The sequence below is a fragment of the Physeter macrocephalus genome, chromosome 8 (genome assembly GCF_002837175.3).
Source record: "Physeter macrocephalus isolate SW-GA chromosome 8, ASM283717v5, whole genome shotgun sequence".
Taxonomy (NCBI): Eukaryota; Metazoa; Chordata; class Mammalia; order Artiodactyla; family Physeteridae; genus Physeter; species Physeter macrocephalus.
The window spans coordinates 29,712,018-29,732,210 of NC_041221.1; the positions used below are offsets into that span (position 1 = coordinate 29,712,018).

Genomic DNA, 20,193 nt, shown 5'->3' on the forward strand with positions numbered 1-20,193 from the left:
TGTGCCCCGGAACGGGAGAGGCCACAACAGTGAGAGGTCCGCGTACCGCAAAAAAAAAAAAAAAAAAAAAAAAAAGTAGCTGCATGATGACTTGTTAATGTCTATATCCCAATTCGATTCTAAGTTATATAAGAGAAGCTGACAGATCAAGCTGGCCAAGAAAAGGGGAAAAGTTTGTAATGATGTGAACGTAAATTTTTAAACAAATAAACTTGATCTCAATCAAAAACAGGCAAAGGATATGAACATATTTGCACACACACAGAAATGCCAATGGTTAGTAAACACAGAAAGCAGTATTCCACCTCACTAATAATTAAGAAAATACAATTTAAAATAACAAGGTATTACTTTTATAAATCATTAATAATTTAGTTTACTAGTAATTAATAATTGATGATTTCCAGTGTTGGTGAAGATACAGAAAATGGCCACTGTCTTACACTGCTGATGGAGAGTCATATTAATACAGTGCTGATGGTGGTCAATTTGGAAGTGTCTTTCAAAAGTTTAATGGCACATACTTCATAACCCAACATTTCCACATCTGGCTCAATCCTACCGTAATGTTCCCAACATGTGTGTAGGGTTATCTGCAGCATTTTTATAACAGTGCAAAATTATAAACTACCTAAGTGCCCCTCAACAGGAAAACTGTTAAATAAATTGTTAGATTCATTCTGAAGAATATAATTAATGCATTAGTTAAAAAAGTAATAGTCATATGTGATGACATACTATCAAGTAAAAGAAACTAAAGAATAAGGCACGAAGTGAGGGAAAAATACTATAAATACACAAACATATATGTATATACATGTAAATGCATTCTTCAGAAAGTACTAGAAGGCTACAGACCAATGTTTTAACAGTGATTACCTGGATTGGGGTGGGGCCTTGGGGGTAAAAAAAGAGAGGAATTATCCATTTTTACTGGTCTCTATATTATCTGAATTATTAAAATTTTAACATACTTTTTATTATGTTTTCCTGAGTTACTTGTGTAGTTAAAAACAGTGCAGTAAATTATTAAATTTACCCCAAATCTCACAGTGATATGTGGTGACTCATAAACTAGGATTCAGGCTCCTTAACAGATTGGAAAGTGTTTTTCCATTTTCCCAAAATGATTTAAACTTTTCTGAACGCCAGAGGGTTTGAGTGATCCTGTAAATGTGGGCACAACTTATACTGAAGCACCTCCAAGTGAGATACATTTTTCTAGATGCTCGTTCTTATAGCATTTGTGAGAATTAAGTCAGGCAATGCCTCTTAAGCACATAAGAGCTCAATAAATGGCAGCTATTATTATCAGTTAGAATCTCTACAAGCAGTCCTTGTAGTGCGACACAAACCTTACAATAAATGTGCTTATCTTCCGAGCTCATCAAAGGCTCAGCCACAGGCAGCCTGAGAAAGCGTGTACAAGGGGAGATGCCCAAACATACTCTAATCCTCCTACACCAGATCGCTCTCAACCACACAAGAAATATTTTCAGTCCTGGAAATGACATATTGGGATTTGCTTAAAGTAAACGCTTGTCTGATCTACATCACTTTACACTGTTGCTTGCTATGCAGTCAAGTTAGTTTTAATCCATAAATATCTCTAAGTATACAAAGCAATATAATTTTTGTACTGAGTTCTAAACGGATTTACTAGATCCTTAAAAGATAATAATCGTATAATTTAATCATTGTAAAGTCACTTTGCTGGCACTGTTTGGTTTTGATCAGACATGTAGAAGAAATTCCATTATCAGACTCTGATACCACATGAGAAATGAGCCCGCTTCTAAAGTGCTGGCCAAATTCTGACTCACAATTGATAAGGAGTTCTGTGTTACTTTTAATATCATAGAACTGTCATCCGTATATAATTAGCACCTTATCTGAAGTATAGTTTGCCTTCAAACTATAAACTAACACTGCCTTCAACGATGGCCAATACTCTCCTAGTTCTTTATGGAAATACTAGTCTTATGTCAACGTGGAGCTGCGGGGAAATGGTTAAATGAATATGTTTTAATACAGAACGTGTAATGCAGATACATTATTGATGTAAGAATTTCTCTCCTCACTCTCAATGAAACTTCATGCTATTTCATTGAAAACGGTCCCAATTTGCTATCGACCCTTTGCTGCAATAGCACCATAAAATGAATACACTCTGTATTTTGCTAAAGACTTAACTGCTGAAAACATGTTATTGTCCTCGCAAAATAATTTTAATTTACTTGTGTTTATTTCATTTAGCACCTATGGTCTGCTACTCAGACAAAAAGGCATTTACTAAGTAACATAAGCCATTTTTCTCACCCTATAAAAATCTGATGAAGAACATTTTTCTAGCTGTCCAAACTAAAACATACACGATCAAGATATTCAGTTATAAATTAACCACGCTAATTTATGCAATCATTATCATGTTCAGCTTTTAAAATCTTCTCTGAAATCTATGCTGGCCTCAAAATACTTCCCAGTTTTTAATAAGGCAAGAGTACTACATGTGTATCTTTATGTAAAAGGCAGTGTACTGCTTTTATATATTTATCTGTTCACTTAAAATCGCCCCCTACTTTATCCCTATGTAAAATATATGTAATGAATGTTATGCTCCCTTAGTCATCTATCAGAAGCCTCATATACCTACAGGCCCCCGCCCTGTCTGTGACGCTGGAAACCACAGTGTTGAAATGGCTTTCCCCGACAGAGCATAACATCCTTTCCACCTTTCACCATGCTTTCCTGTCCTTCTTAATAAATGAGTTACTCAGCCAAGAAGGCAGGGACAGTGCTACTAACCAAGTTCTTTGAGCGAGTTATGTATTGTTCATTTTCAGTAACTAATAGGTCATCTTTTCCAAGCATTGAACCAAGAGTAGCTGTGGCCTCACTGCTCTGGAAAGGATAGTCACACGCTTCCAGACAAATAATCTGTTTGTCTAATACCCACTATGAATGTTCTTGAAATGCTTTGTACCTCCAAAATAAAAATATAGTTCCCATTTAGAAAAAGAAAATTATATTTATCTTTCCTTTTTCCTTCCTCTATTTCTTTTTTATTTATTCCAGTTATTTCCAGGGTACAAAGCCTTTCCTGGGGACTCAAAACCAGACAGAAACACTCACTCTTCATGGTCCCTCCCCGCAGAGATGAACCTCAGGAGATGGCCAGGACCTCCACAGTTACTGCTTAATTCAGCTTCCTCTGGTGGTTAACTAAGAACTTAACCCTCTTGGAAAAAATTTTCTCCCTCAAGCAAGATGACCTGCCATTAGGAAAAACAATCAGCAGTAATTAAAAACCTCATTTTCACACATAGTTCCTAAGTTTTACATCATGAAAATTGCTTCTCATCTAATACTCTTTAAAAATGTTGCTCCGAGCAAAATAAAAGGCCCTCTTTGAAAAAGACTAAAGCTGAACAAAAGAAGCCAAAATATAACCAGTTTCTCTTTCAAATAATAAAACTGCCCCAATATTTGGTCAACCGTTTTTCTTAAATACATGAATCCAAATAAGGGATATTCTTTTTGTCTTGTTTCAAAAATATCTAAAATACTTGATCATCAATATGTTACAAATACTTTGGCGGAGACGCCAGATGTCATAATCATCTTCTGTTTAAACTTTTTGTACCCAAATATTCAACGGGCAATCAAGATGCGAACGTGCCCCTGACATAACTTTAAATGGATCTACCATTCTGCGTGAGCTCACATGATTTATATTCTTAAACTATTCAATAAGTAGTTATTCCAAAATCTCTGAACAGACTAAAGTTTAAACCCCCCAAACTTGCCAAGTGGAATAAAGAAAACAGACAATGTTTGATATAATCGAAGTCTAATCAAATCGGGGGTGGGGGTGGGGGGAAGTGCCTTTTCTGAAACAAATTAGGTAAATAATAACAGATGTCAAAGCCTTTTAAGTAAATGGAACCTAGGCCAAATTTATTTTCAAACGAGATGGGAAAAAAATATATACATATCTCTAACCTAATGGAATTCTGGGCACCATGGGTCAAATTACAAGAACATGACTGTAGTTATCAGGAGACACTAGAGGGCAGAGTTGCACAGAGAAGCTCTTCTGACATTAATTGGCAAAAGGGATACCAATAATCAGATGCTTGCTCTTTATATAAACTCTAAGGATACTGACTTATCTTGAAAGGTTTTACACTTTTAACAGATGATCTAAACTAGTCCAGTACAATCAAACACACACAGGAAACCCACACTAGGGCTCCATGGAGAATACTTGTCCTAAGAATGATCTATCTTCCTTCCTGCACACGTTCATGACTATAACATCTCACTCCCCATGAAACGACCATCACTTTTCTCCTGAATAAAAGACCTTACTAACCCACTTATGCTCATGCCTTCGAAAGCTAGGGGTTTTAAGTTTCAGATGACATTTCCCATCAAATGTGGGGAACGGATTATTCCAAGTACCATAAGCTCAAACAAAAGTTGTCTCCATATTATTAAAAGTTTTCTGAAGAGGAGGAAGAAGAGTTCAACCTTCAGAGCTCCTTTGTGTTCATTCTCCGTCAATGACAGAGACCCAACAAAGATGGGCTGCCCGGCATTCCCTGCACTGATTAATGGAAGCCATTTATGTCAAGTGGATTTTGGAAGCCCAAATATCCATTTCTGTAGCTCTAAGAGCAACATAAAAAGTCATTTCCCCTCTTTCAGCCACTGCATGACTTTCATAGTGGCCAAGTCATGTACAAGCCACATCAATAGCTCCTAATTATAGTAACTTGAAAATTATAGCCTCACACATTCATTCTCCAAAGAGCCAAGTTTCCTAGATGGCATTCCATGAGATGATGGAGCTTCTCTTCAAAACAATCCATCTCAGAAAATGTGTGTTTTTCAACAGAAGAAAAATGTATTTGTCCTAGAAGAGTGTTTTATTATCACTATATTTATAAAATATATTCATAAAAATCAGTATTTAAAATAGTTATAATCTAAATAGGCTGAATTTCTCATGTGTTTCTCATATATGATGATGGCTTTTAAGATCCTAACCCCTTGATAATTCTGTAGCTTGAACAGTGAATGTGACAACATAAATATATATTTTAAATAACTCAGGAAGAGCAAATTGAGCATTTGTGATTCTTAGAATCTAGAATACATTTTTCACTATTTCTCACTACTTTTTTTCTCTTAATACCTGTCTGATGGTACCCTTTTTTCCTGGCTTGTACGCAGGCCTCTCACAGTTGTGGCCTCTCCCGTTGCGGAGCACAGGCTCCGGACGCGCAGGCTCAGCGGCCATGGCTCACGGGCCCAGCCGCTCCGCGGCATGGGGGATCTTCCCGGACCAGGGCACGAACCCGCGTCCCCTGCCTCGGCAGGCGGACTCTCAACCACTGCGCCACCAGGGAAGCCCTTTTCCTGGCTTTTAAAACCAATGTCTTGAATATTCACCATAATATCCAAGATATACATACAATGGATCAAGGAAATTGGGCCCCTATTGAGGCATTTAATATACTGATGCAAATTATAAAACTATAGGCTGTAAAATATTGACCTCTCCAGTCCACTCATGGAAAACTAAAACTCAGAATGAAATGTACTTCAGCAGGAAAACTAATCATGGTAAACATTCACTAGTATACCTTATTTCTAGAAAGCCATCGATGAAGAATTTCTGTCAATCAATATCAAAGATCATGCATTGGTGGCTTCCCTAACCACTTCATCTAAAATTTTAACCACCCCTCTCAACATTTCATATCCCCCTTCTTTGCCCAGTGTTTTTCCCTTAGCACTTACCATTAATTAATTTACTAATTCTTTTACTTGGAATTTTTACTTGTATATTATCAATCTCCCTCTCTGGAATGTATGCCCTCTGAGGGCAGGGATTTTATTTCTTTTGTTTATTCTTTTGTTCATCTCCAGTCCCTAGAACAGTGCCTGGCACCTAGTAATTAATAAATATTTGCTGGATTATTAAATGGATGAATAAATAAATGAATAAACAACAAATCCAAAACCTGGCAGAATTGTACGTGTTCCAACGGAATAATAGATCCTTCTATATTGATAATTGCACAAAAAAGCAATCTCAACAACATTCATTGACTTTCGTAAGGCTCGATTTCAGGAATAACTATATACAGGTCCAAATAATCCAACTATATGCTGAGACACACTTTAGATTCAAAAACCAAATAGGTTGAAAGTAAAAGAATGAAAAAGATACATCATAAAACAGTAACCAAAAGAGAGCTGGAGTGGCTATACCAATATCTTAAAGATAAAAATTGTTACTAGAGACCAAGGACATTTTTTCATGATAAAAAAGTCGATCTGTCAAGAAGATTTAACACTTACAAATGTATTTGCTCTTAATAACAGAGCCCCCAAATATATAAAGCAAAAACTGACAGAACTGAAGAGAGAAAAAGACAATGCAACAATGACATTTAGAGACTTCAACACCCGCTTTCAACTAGACAGAAGATCAACAAGTAAATAAAAGCCACGAACAACACTATAAACTAACTACACCAAGCAGACCTTTGTAGAACACACCACTCAACAACAGCAGAATACGCACTCTTCTAAAGAGCACGTGGAACAATTCTACAAGACAGACCAGATGTTAGACCAAATCCCTTACCCAAAACACTTTGGGCCATATGTGTTTCAGAATTCCAAACTGTCCAGATTTTAAAAATATGATATGGTACATTTTTATTGTATTATGTAATATCCCACATGCTCAGCAGGATCTAGGTCAACATCCTGTAACCAATCACAATATTTCTATGGCAAAATATATGAAAATTGACGCTACCTGAGATAAAGACTATAAATATCTTCAACTCAGTTCAGGTGTTTTGTCACAAAATAAATTACAATAAAATTTGTTAACTCTTGCTTCTACTTTCAAAGCATTTTTCAAATGGATCCACTTTTCTTCATCTCTGCTGCCATCATCCTAATATGAGCCCCTGTTACGTCCTTCCCACCCATTAGGGAGCATTCTAACAGCACCCCTGCTCTCAGCCCAGGCTCCTTCCAATCCAGTCTTTACAAGGTAAGCAAAGGCATTTGTTACTTTTATTATATTACTCCTCTGCCTGAGACTCTACAATGATGTCCCATTGCTCTTAGTAGGAAACACACCTTCCTCACGATGGCCTACATGGTAAGGTGCGTCCTGACTTCCCCAGGATCTCCTACTCCTCACTCATGGACTTCTTCTTACTCCCTTCAACGCAACAAGCTCTTTCCTACTTACAGTCTTTAGTCTAGATGCTCCCACTTCCAGAATGCTCTTCAAAGAGTTTTTTCAGAGGGGAATCATCATCAATCTTTAGATCTAAGCTCAGATGTCATCTCTTCAGAAAGACTTTCCCTACCCCTTCCATCTAAATACACTTTGCCTTCCCCATACCCTTTAAAACAAACAAACAAAACACGGGGGACTTCCTTGGCGGTCCAGTGGTTAAGACTGCAGTGCTTCCACTGCAGGGGGTGCAGGTCTGATCACTGGTCAGGGAACTAAGATCCCACATGCCGCACAGCACGTACAACAAATTTAAAAATTTTTTTTAATTTTTAAGAAACTGAATTTTAAAGTTGCTTTAGATGTACATAAAAGTTGCAAAGATAGTACAAAGAGTTCCCATATATGCTGTGCACAGTTTCCTCTACTGTCAACCTCTTACATTGCTAAGGTACATTTATTTACAACTTAGTAAACCAACACTGGTACATTACTATAATATTAACTAAGCTCCACACTTTACTAAGATTTCACTAGTTCTTCCTTAATGTCCTTTTTCTGTTCCAGGATTCCATCCAGGACACCACATGACATTTAGTCATCACATCTCCTTAGCTTTCTCTGCTCTGTGACAGTTTCTCAGCCTTTCCTTGTTTTTTCTTCACAGTGTTGAAGCGTACGGGTCAGGTATTTTGCAGACTGTCCCCCAACGTGGTTTGATCTGTTTTTCTCATGGTTATACTAGGGCTATGGATTTTTAGGGGGAAGTCCACAGAGATAAAGTAGTCTCATTACATCATACCGAAGGCATACAGTATCAACATGACTTATCACTGATAGTGTTAAACTTGGCCCCCGGGCTTAGGTAGCATTTGCCAGGCTTCTCCACTGTAAAGGTACTCCCTCTCCCCACTTTCCACTCTGTCACCAATCTACTCTTTGGAAACAAGTCACTAAATACAGCCCACACTCAAGGGCCAGGGGGAGTTGAGGTCCACCTCCTGGAGGGGACGGTATATAAATAAATAATTTGGACTTCTTCTGTAAGGGAGATTTTCTATTTCCGCCATTTACTGATTCATTCAGTCATTTATTTATAACAATATGCACTCATACATGTTCATATTAGAGTTTAGGTTATAATCCAAAACTACATTATTTGTTTCATTGCTCAAATCATTCCTGGTTTAGCCATGGCTCTTATGTTCCTTTGCTATGCCTCATCCTTTTGTCTTTTTGAGCACTTTATTTTCTGGAACAAGATACTCCAGTCTCATCTTGTGTAAGAATAGCACCTTGCATGAGACTTGTTCCTTTTATTGGAGAATGGTTTTGGAAACCAAGATCTGGTGCTAGGTAAACTTATTGTTACTGGGGTGTTACTATTAGGCCTTCTCAATAGACAGAGCTAGGAAATGTATGTGTGTATACTAACCTATGCACAAGCACAGATCTATAAATATTTCCATATGCAACCATTTGTATCTATATTAAGCAAAACATGAGTTTATACTGATGTTCCCACCTCTAATCCAGTATCACATGGTTCGTTGTAGGATTCATTTTTTTAATCACTCCGATTCTTTTACACTGGAATTATTAACATAATCTAAAATTACCTAGTTTGTTTACTTACTGTTTGTCCCTCATCATCAAGAATTTAAATTTAGAAGCAGAGGGCTTGCCTGTTTTAACAAATTCTGGAACTCTAGAACCTAGAACAGTGCCTGCAACATGGTAGTGGTTTATTGATCAGTGAAAAAATAATCAATAAAGAAGTACTGGTTATTTAATTTATAGTAGAAAAAAAAGATGAAATATTTTGAGCCTACCCCTTGATATGAGTAAGATCATCTTCTAAACAAAAAATAAACACATATTCATCCAACGCTATGCCCTGTTATATTAACAATCTCCATGCATTCACCATCACTCGGCATTGAAATTTCCCCCACAAGCAATTCAAGGAATGCTTGACAATTTTCCCCTAAAGTTTACTGTAGTAGAGCTTAATCATGTCCAAAATGCAAGTAACGTATTTCTACCTCAGATTTCCTCCTATGTAACATATACTATCTTCAGTCTTAGTAGGGTGTAGGTCAGAGAGAAGAGGCAGACAGGAGGTAGGGAGATTCCTCACCCATCCTTACATGTTTCACTAAACTACCCAAGGAGGTTTCAGCGTCTTTTTCCCCATAGTCTAAGGACCATGTGTCACTCAAAGCTACAGTTAGTTGTAATTTTGTTGGCTTAGCATTTTTCTACTTCTTTCTACTACTTCTCAAATTGCTGAAAAGTCTTGTCTAGATCTGAAAATGCCTTTCATAGAAGCTACTGTGGTATGAAAGGTAAAGAAAGACAGTTTGGGAGGGGATTGAAAGGGATTTTGCATTCAAGATTTTCTTTTAACCTTCCAGGTTTGCACTTGGGCATGCTTGTTGGTCCTAGAGAACACAATGTGGGCAAGGGCTGTCATCCCTGTTCACTGTGTCTTTCTCTCCAAAGAACTGGAGGTTCCCCCAGAAACCTCCCATCTACTTGCTCCCACTAAAAAGATATGGGTATGTCAAGAAAAGAAAGGAGGAGGTGGAAGGAGGGTAAGAGAAATACTGAATGCTCAATGTATGCCTGGCAAATCCTGTGCTCTTTTCTACTCTACCCTCAAGCTTACAACTAATTTTCCCAAAATTTGGTAAAATTTTTTTAATTTTCTTTATTTTTTTCCTTTAAATTAATGGAGGGGACACTTACATACATACTGATATTAAAATCTGCAAATGTAACACAGAAGTTAATACGGGGGGCGGGGGGAGAAAAGAGCAAAAGTATTTCCCGTGGCTTCTGGAATATTCTTTCACAATAATATAAGTAAAATCCCCTACTAGTTGTGAGAGATGTTATCCTTCTTAAAATCTTTTTTTAAAAAAAACAAGCGGAACAAACCAAGGCAAGCCTGTATACATTTCTTGAAATAGTTCCTTGTTTATTTGAACTATTTTGTACCTTGGAGCCATGACACATTAAGTGTCAGCGCACAACTGCAGGTCCGTATATAACAAAGGAGTGCCCAGAGGGTTCCCGAAATAAGAGCTTGATGCTCAGTTCATATGAGGAGGGCCCCCTATGCCCAAATTAAGCCTTGGCCACTTGCACATAATTAGCATACCAAAATGAGAAATGAAACCAAAAGGCACATTAGGGCAATGGAACTCTGTTACCATGTTAAGGATACATTGCCCAGGTGTCATCAGTCACAATGAACTATGTCAAAGAGATGAAACTGGAGGAGAAAACAGGTTTTCAGACAGTAGCTTTCAGAGCATATATACCTAAAGGAAGGACTGAATAAGAAATATCTCCCCAATAAGTTCTCTTACTGACTTTACCTACACAGAAACGCTTCCAGGTTTTTGTCACATCTTCCCACAGGACTGCTTCCAGCCCACCTCTACTTATGTGGGACTTCATTTGGCTGAATCCTAAGAACAGCTGTTGAATTATGAGTTATGGGCACAGGCAAGAAGCTGTCAAATATCCAAGGATATGGAAAGCACAAGCCACAAGTGCAGTTTTTCTTGGCCACGTCCTCAGTGTCTGCCATCCATTTGCTTGTAATTGTAGGTGATTATCTCGTCTCCTCCCTGCCACTCTGAAGGGTCGGAAGCACTCTAGCTTTGCCCTCAGAGTCATCCCATTCTACTCTTAGAAGGTCCGAAAATAGAGGGAAGCTGAGTTTCCTTTGTTCCAATCCTTTCCGCAAACATCAGTCATATCACAGCAAAGCCACACGCCAAGACAAAGCAGGAAATGAGTAAGGGATAAAGAGTCTGTTCTCTTGCTGCCTTTCCCTGTGTTGGAGTCTTGTACTCACCAGTGGAAACTCATTTTCGAAGTTATGTTTCAGCTGTACAAACTACTCATAAAAAAAAAAAAAATCCATCACCTTGTTTTCAGCCCAGTGGCAGATTTCACATCAAAAAAATTATACCCAGTAGACATTCTTAGCAGTTCATCTATATCTTCAATCATACAGTAAAATTTCCAACAAATTATTCAAATTCTCTGAACAAATGCTAGATGAAATCCTTCAACCAGTGACAACCTCAAGAAACCAAGTGTGTCACACATGGGTAATTTCACATTCACGGAGTCTTTTCTCATGACATTTTATTTTCTGAAAAGAGCAGATATGTCTCACTGGAAGCCTTTTTTTTAATTCCAGGTTTTTAAAAATAGATCCTGCTCTTAAGGCTTCTTCCTGTGGTCTGAAGAACTGAACATATTTTCTCAGGCAGATTCAGAATAGAATTATCAGATCAATTTAAGAACAAGTTGAAAATTGACAGTAGATGGCTAATGGGTGAGCGGTAAATGCAACTTGTTTCCTTAAGTCGTATTCTCACTGCAGAAATATGAACATGACCCCCATGATTCTCCCTACCTTTCTAAAACACTCATTCATGTATTCATTCACTCATTCATACCACAAATACTCACTGAATACCCACAAGTGACCGAGAAAATGACTGTCAAGCTACATTGAGCTGTGTCACATAATTTTTTCCAAAATCTGTCCCACTCAGATCTTCCTTTCTTCTACAGGCAGCTGAGTGGAGAGGCCAAGAGAGCAAAGAAGAGAACGGCGTCGAAAGGAAAATACATTTTAAAAGAGCTAGAAAGAATGTAGAAAAGCAAACACATGTGGAGAAGAAAGTTCTGGAGAGTTATCACCATCGGGACCACATCAGCCCCAATCCTCTCTGCGTAAAGGATAAAAGCAAACAGCAATCCACGATGCCCTAAATGGTCCCCATCTTTTTTTCTTTTTTACTACCATCTCAGAACCATCTGGCTTGGAAACAAATTGTAAAATCACTGTACATATGGTCTATACAGTAAATAAGATGGCTATAGTGGTAGACAAAGTATAATTTACATATTTTATTCACTAGAGGATCATTAACCTGTTCTAGTGAGTAAAATGCAGATTTGAGTGTTTTGAGAATTAGTAAGCAAATGAAACAAAAATCACCTCAGAGGCCACAGAGTTGCCTCGTGATGTGTTCTTCGTTAATTCTGACGTTTTAAATTACCTATCAAATATGTCAGTACATGTATTTAAATATTACGTTTTAACATTGTTTCTTAGTTATTCAGGCATGGTAATAAAAAGCTTCCCTGCGGCCTGTCATTTGCTATCAAACCTACAGAGAATGTTAATAAGAGCAACAGTTAGAGAAAAAGTAAAAGAAAAGTGGTGGCTTTACCACTTCAAGCAGGCTGTATGTATGCAGACATTCTTAATCCATAAAACACAAACGCCTTGAAGTATTTCGACTGACAGCATGCAACACTGTCATACGCTGACGTTTTCTTAATACACTTTCAAAATCGCAGTCAATTTTCAATGAGGATTTGTCAGCTTCTTCTAGTGCATCAGCTATGTCATGAGAACAAGTTAATCGGCTCTGAAGAAGGAAATACCCCTTTCATGACAGAGCCCTATTTAGGAAAATAATGATCAGAGGGCCCTCAGGAATTTCATTAAAGTTCTATAAACGCTTTACAGATGGGTTCAGAAGCTGCACCTTAGAACAGTAGCCAAGGTGAACCTACCTGGTGCCAACGTCCTCTCTAATTCTAAACTATCACGATGAACCCCATCATGATAAGAATATGGATAAAAATGAAAACTACTCTCCTTCCTAGGAGTCTCCCCAGTCATTCTCACTTCTGTAAGAAGACTTGCTGCTGACAGCCCATTTTAAGAGTTTAAAGGAAAAGCAGTAAGGGGAAGACTAATACAAAAGTTAAAGGCTGGTGAAGACGGCCAGGGCTCTACTATCCGCAAAGACACGGGCCCATCTGCAAGTCTCAGGCCCTACTGCGCAAGTCCTTTGCCAGTCCTCTCCTCTGGTGCTCTAGGCAACAAAGGAGGAAAGAGAGCTGAGGGACGCCGCGATTCGCTGTGACTGATGCTGGACCACCTGCCTGTGCCCTCTGTGACTGCCCCTTGCCCGGGATCTCTGGGGCTTCTTCAACCTCCTGCTTTACTCACACACACCCCAACCACCAGAGGCCTTTCCAAAGCCTAAACACACACTGGTACCCAGTGATGCCGAAGAGTGCTGCCCTGCGCTTGGCCACATGCAAAAGCGTCTCCTAACTCCGCTTACGAGCTGACTCCAATAAAGACCCATGGGGAGGGATGACTGGAGAGTAAATGTGCTCCCATGTGCTGAGATCATTAGAGCTCACTACATCTGATTTTTTAAATGCTGATTCCTTCTTTATTTACAATAACAAACTTGGTCAGAAACCAAGGTGGGCTCGCCTAGAAAAAGCAGGGAGTAAATATCCAGAGATAAAGAATGATATGGAAAGAAGAGTCATTAACTTCATTTTGGTGACAAGCGATTGAAGGAGACAACAGGGACCTGTGAGCACTGTTGCTGTGAGCAAATGAAGGTCCCCATCTGTTAGCTGACTGAACAAGGAAAAATCATCAAAGCCAACATGAAAATGGCACCTACTATGTGTTAGCACTATTCTAAGCACTCTATAGGTATATATGTATTTCATTCTCAAAATATGTATAACAGAAGTGCCATTGTTATCTTTTAAAGATGAGTTAACTGAGGCACAAACAGTTAAGTAACTCGTCCATGGGAACATAGCTATTGCCTTCCGTTAACACTCTATTTTCCTACGTTTAGGCATTATAGTCCATCTCTTACAGAAAGTTTAAAGTTTCCCATACAACACTTCATCTAGTAAATGTTATCTCTTCAAACATCTCTATTTCTCGAAAAAGTACTGAAAGCATTCATAAACTTAAATATACTCGCTTAATTAGTTTAAAATATAACCATCTCAAAATAAATTTGATCTTACAGGTTCTTAGATTGCACTTATTTTATACCATACTGTGAGATTCAAAACAGAATTAGCTTTTACTCTTAAAGTATCATTAATGCATCATCTTGAATATGGTAATCAATAAAAGAGATTCTGCAAGGAGGTAGGAACGTAAATGCATGTTAATTATTTCTAATGTCTTAATTAACTCCTACTGCTAATGATACAGTAATTAAGGTTTAAATATATTGTAGAGGATACATCAGTTTTCTACTGGGTCATGTTTAAGCATTAAACATGATTAAACAGATTAATCATCACAAAAATCTCACGAAATGGGGAGATTTAGACCCAAATTCTCATTGAGATTAGAATTCTGTGTCTAAAACTAAGGTTTCAGACACAGTGCAACATGTTTTCCTCACACACACCTGCTTCCTGGTTAGCTCTTCCTTTCCTTCTCTGTTCCCATGTCCCTCTGAGCACCCAGAGGTACATCACGGCAATAATCACTTCTGAAAGGGGTTTAGTATATGCATCAAGCACCACTGATGAAGTCAAACTCCCATACAATTTTTAACCTTCTTGATTTCTGAGCTCTGGGAGGGAAGTTATGGTAATGCCTGTTGACTGACCTGGACCTGATGAAGACCAAATGTAAAGACCAGAGTAGGTAGACAGTGCCATTTTAGAAGCTATCTCCTATTGTAGATTAAAGATGTCCACTCCCTTTAAAGAAGGGCAGACTCCAGAGGTGGAGTCTATTTTTCCTTGTCTTTAATCTGGTTGATCCTGTGCCTTGCTTCAATCAAGGGAATGCAGCAGACATAAAGCCATGTCACTTCCAAGGCTGGGCCTTAAGAGATCTGCAACTTCCTCTTTTATGCTCCTGGAACCCAATCATCACATTGTGAGACATCCAAATCACACGGAAAGAGAAGTGAGGCACCAGCTGACAGCCCCAACTGAGCTTCCAACCAACAGCCAGCACAAACAGCAAGTCAAACGAGTGAGCTACCTTGGATGTTCCCATCCAGTCAAAACTCTAGTGATCACAGTCCCAGAATGATGCCACATGTGGAGAGGAACCTCCTAATTGATCTCAGTCAACCCGCAGACTCTTAAGAGATACTAAATGATGGCTGTTGTTTAAACCACTAAGTATATGAGGTAGTTTGACTATACAGCGATAGTCAAAGCCTTTCTAGACCCTCAGAGAGACTCAGGCTGAAACCAGTTCCTGCTTGACTTAGCATAACACAGGATAAGTCGTGGTGGACCCAGAAACATCAGGATGGCTACAGTGAAGTTGAAAAGAACACTTTCCAACAGGGGCACAGTGGCTAAGACCATGAACCTCGGAGCCAGACTGTTTGAATCCTGGCTTTGCCTTTTACTAGACATGCACCTAGTAGAGGTTATTTAACTATTCTGTGCCTCAGTTTGCCTTCATATAAAATAGAGATAATAATATTCTCTACCTCACAGGTTTATTTTGAAGACTAAATATCAGTATCACTATGTGTAAAGCACTTAGAACAGTGCCTGGCACAAAGTAAGTGTTCGGTAAATGTTTATTATTCTCTTGTACATCCAAGGAACCACCCACTCACAGCTACGGGAGGGCTCTATACTTAGAACAAAGGGATATGGAAAGTGAAGGGGAGGGTCAGAACATGGTTCCTGTTTGATCCTGTACCATGAGGAAATGGATCTCTGCCATGCCATAAAAGCATGAATATGATAAATGCTAAATCTGATTAGCCTCACACCAGCAAGGGAGAAAACCAAAAATCAGAGTAAATGCTCAGTTTCTGGGTCATCAGTAATAGAAATGTCAGACAATCAGTCACATTTTATCTGAGAATAAACTACTCCTAGGTATAATGATCCACACTTGGGATCTTATAACTGATTTCTGTTCATTAAGTGTCCTGAGCTTTACAAGCATATAATGCAGTCCTGGTAAGTTATGTTCTCAGACATGATCTGAACTATCATCATCATACTCATATCAATTTTGTTTCTAAATATTATTTTGCAGTTCACTGGAACAAACAGATCAGGCTACAGATTAGGGCAGTTTTTGCATATGTCATAATAAAATTAACCCTAAATGTATTAGTAATACCAGGTTAGTTTTTGGCTTTTGGTTGTTTTTCGTTTTCTTTTGATTTTTTGGTCATATCATATACACACTTCGGGAACTGTTTTTCTTAAAATGATTATTGATTTTTTTAAATGAAGCAAAATACAGTAATAATTCATTTTGCTATAGGATTAGAATTAGTAAATAGTACTTTTTGCCCCAACCCTTTGTCTCTTCTCTATTTTAAAATTATATCAAGGACCTCTTTATATTTACTTCAGAAGTAACCAGCCCAAGTGAATTAATACATTGTGGCCATAAGTTAAAGTTTTTGAAATATTTAGCAATCTATTTCAGCTCTTGAACATCTGACCATAGCACTTCTCATGGGACTTTTCACTGGAGCCTCAAAGCTCTCCATTTCTCATCTCCACATACTCTATTCATAAAATTATTGCAGATTCAATTATACTACTCATAGTCTGGTATTTTGACATGGTTCCCTCTGTTTTTCAAGAGAACTATGATGGATCAATACATTGATACCAAGTAGTTCCATCAATTAGCAGTTCTGAGGAAATACGTCAGGTTTGTGCCTGTCTTCACCACGATAACATCATTCATCCACATTAGTTATTCATCTTCTTTCCAAATTATTTATAAGCCTGAGATCAGCTTGAGAAAAGTCATACTTTCATTTCATACCTGCTAGTCATGCCTTAAATGGTGACTATCAGAGATGCAAATTAATTGCAGCTATATGAAGGATGCACAAATTAAAAACTATGAAATTTAAATTATTCATTCAGCATCCAGATTCCTTCTGCAATCACTAACAATTTCACCTGTTTTTGTTGTTGTTGTTGTTGTTTGCGGTACGCGGGCCTCTCACTGCTGTGGCCTCTCCCGTTGCGGAGCGCAGGCTCAGCGGCCATGGCTCACGGGCCCAGCCGCTCCGCGGCACGTGGGATCCTCCCGGAACGGGGCACGAACCCGTGTCCCCTGCATCAGCAGGCGGACTCTCAACCACTGCGCCACCAGGGAAGCCCTCACCTGTTTTATTGCTCAATGCAAACTAAATTTGGTAATTTAAATAGAAATGGAGAACACTAGGCCTTATCACTTTGTTTCCCTCCTAACTTTAAGTCCCTCTTCCTTTTCCTTCCATTACCTCCTTTGTCTCTGTGTTTTGAATCTACTCTTTTATGTCTGCTAAACTTCAGTCCCATGTCACTGTCAGATCTCATCAATTACACACTATTCTGCTTTAATCTAAGATGTCATTCTTAATATTATTTTACATCCCACCAGTCTATCCCAAGAACCTGAATCCGTTCCACTATACCAAAAAACACCAAAAGCCTATTTTTCCATGGGCTTTTGTCGGGTTATGGGCATTATGTTATTATGTGATTATGCACTAAACGTTTTAAGAATATATACAATTTCAGTAGTATTATTGAGAGTAACTGCGGGGAATACTTCTGCATCCACTATGTAGCTGAACAGAGCAAGGAATGAAAGCAGCCAAAGTGTAACTGTGAAAAAAACTCAGATGAAAAAGAAAGCTTGGTTAAATAAAAAGACTCTTCAGATTAGAACTAATAGGTTCAACCAAAGTTTCCAGACTAGGAAAGCTTTGCTTTACGTGCATCTATTTTCTGTAAATGGAGCCCGTTTAGGGTTTCAATGCTTAAATTAACAAAATAATTTGTGTAACATTTCTAATGAATAAAATTGAGCTAATTGAGTGTAAGACATTTGTCCCAACTTGCCCTTTTAGAAACAAGGATGGTATAATTTCATCAATAAACTACAAATAAAGGAGACCATTTGAATAAAAATGGCTTTTGAGTTTCTCAGATAAAAATGTCACAGATTTCTCAAAGCACATCTCTACAAATTCTAAATCTTGGTTTTAGTGCGAGTTGCATAAAATGTCTTAAGTAGCATATGCAAATATTCTCATGTCTAGTAAAATTATTTCAGGGGGAAAAAAAATGTCACAGATGTCTACCTGGCAAGGTTGCTTCATTTTAATGGCTATGACATGGTATCTGTAACAGCAGAGTTCACAGGTCCAGGAACCCCTCTCACTGATCCACTTCAGCAAGCACAGCTGATGTGTATACCGAACGGACCCGTCACATCGGCAGGGGTTTAACAGCTCCCCCTGGAAAGAAAACAACTCAGTATGAATATTTATATTGTGTCTCTATTTTAAAAATCCAACACTTGCTTTCTTTTCTTTCAAAGCCATTTACCCAGAAGGATACAAGCATCAAACTCTATCCTAGAAAATGAAATTAAATGTTCATACCTCTGGTGGGAATGCAACTAAAGTCTTAAAACTATTTCAAAGACATTACTTAGAGTTATGACATAAATGTTCTACCAACATACGAAATGTCTGCAGGATACAGCTCCCAATACCCTAGGGGAAAAGCTGTACTATTAAATCTCTTTAATAACTTTTAAGTGGACGGTCAGATGCAATTCCTCTGCAGTTATGCTTAATCATTGCTAAAGAAGAAATGCATGCCATCCCAGAAAGTAGCTTGCAATAGCATTATGCTTTTATTTTTTCTAACTGTAGCATCATAAATATTGACTTAGGGGACTATATTCCTGAAAGCCTGCATATTCTTATGCAATTTCCTTACTTTGAAAGATATTAAACCTAATGTTTTCTCAGACCACACATTCTGTAAGAGAGATGTATTATCCCTTTTGTCTCTGTGATTACTCGCATGTAAGTTTGCATGCACCTCTAATGGAGTTTATAATTTCAGAATTGTGTTTCTTTCTTTCACAAGGTCAAAGTACAGTTTTAGTTCTCTTATGAAAACTCTTAACATGCTTTTCACCTCAGTGATATTGAGTCACCAAAATGGGCAATAAGGAAAGACCCTGCCCTTTTTGGTTTTGACATGACTCACCCCCCGTTTGTCCTCTAAGACTATCTGCCTCACGATACCCCTGTAGAAAAGGAATATAGGTTTGTCTCTATGTATAAACCAGATCCATCAAGGAATTCACCCAAGAGATACTTAACGGCATTAACACTAAAACACCTGAGGAATGTGTAACTGCAAAACCAGATGGAAAAAATCAAGTGTAGCTCGGAGCAAACACTATTCACCACCCGGACAGTTTTATCTGCCTTCACAGGAAAGCAAAAGGGAACGCGCAGGAGCCGCCAGGCAACCCGCTCAGCCCAGGAACCCAGAGGCGGGCGCTGTCCGTGGTGCTGACAGGGCGCCGTCGGGAGCGGGAGCCAGCCCGGCCCTGCCGTACCCCACAGCCAGCTGCGCCCGGGGCCCGCCGGGCCTTACCTGCTCGGCGCCCTGGAAGCAGATCTTGCAGATGGGCCGGTGGTGCTGGTGCTGGTGCCCGGCGCGCCGGTCGCCGCCGCCGCTGCTGCTGCTGCGGCTGCTGCATACCGAGCGCGTCTCGGGCTGGTCGCCTGAGCGCCGCCGCTCGCCCTCCCCACCTGCGCCGACCTCCGGCTCCCCGGGGCCGCCCTTCCCCGCCGCCGCCTCCGGGACCGTCGTCTCCGGAAGACGCCTCGGACCTGCCCCGGAGTCGCCAGCCGCGGCCACCTCCTGCCCTGCCGGCGGCAGCTCCTCCGCGCCGCTGCGCCGCGGGGCCACCTCCGCTGGCGGCTCGTCGGGACCCGCGGGGCGCTCGGGGAACGCGGGCTGCGCGGGCAGCGGTGGCAGGTAGCGCGGGGGCGCGGGGACCGAGGCTGGCTCTCCTGGCGGCGGCGGCGGCGACGGGGGCGGCTCGGCGTCCCCGCTCTCCTCCCCGCGGCGCCGACTGCCGCTGGGGCCGCCCTCAAAGCTCATGGTGGTGCGGCCGCCGCCGCCGCCCTCCTGCCAGCCCGGCTGGCGCGCCCGGCTCGGGCTGCAGGCGAAGGGGGAAAGGAGGGGGAGGGAGGAAGGAGGGAGGGAAGCGGGGCGGGAGGAGGGTG

At 39.8% G+C, this 20,193-nt stretch overlaps 1 protein-coding gene across 1 annotated transcript in view; it reads right to left on the reverse strand.

The window, feature by feature from the left end:
• Positions 1-20,068, reverse strand: part of MARCHF11 (membrane associated ring-CH-type finger 11) — a 120,615-nt gene extending 100,547 nt beyond the window's left edge. The window contains exons 1-2 of the mRNA XM_024125856.1: positions 19,556-20,068; positions 18,238-18,393 (exon numbers count right to left, since the gene is read on the reverse strand). Of these exons, the coding sequence (XP_023981624.1) occupies positions 18,238-18,393; positions 19,556-20,068 (669 nt within the window). The remainder of the gene's footprint in view (positions 1-18,237; positions 18,394-19,555) is intronic.
• Between the last annotated feature and the right edge of the window lie 125 nt (positions 20,069-20,193).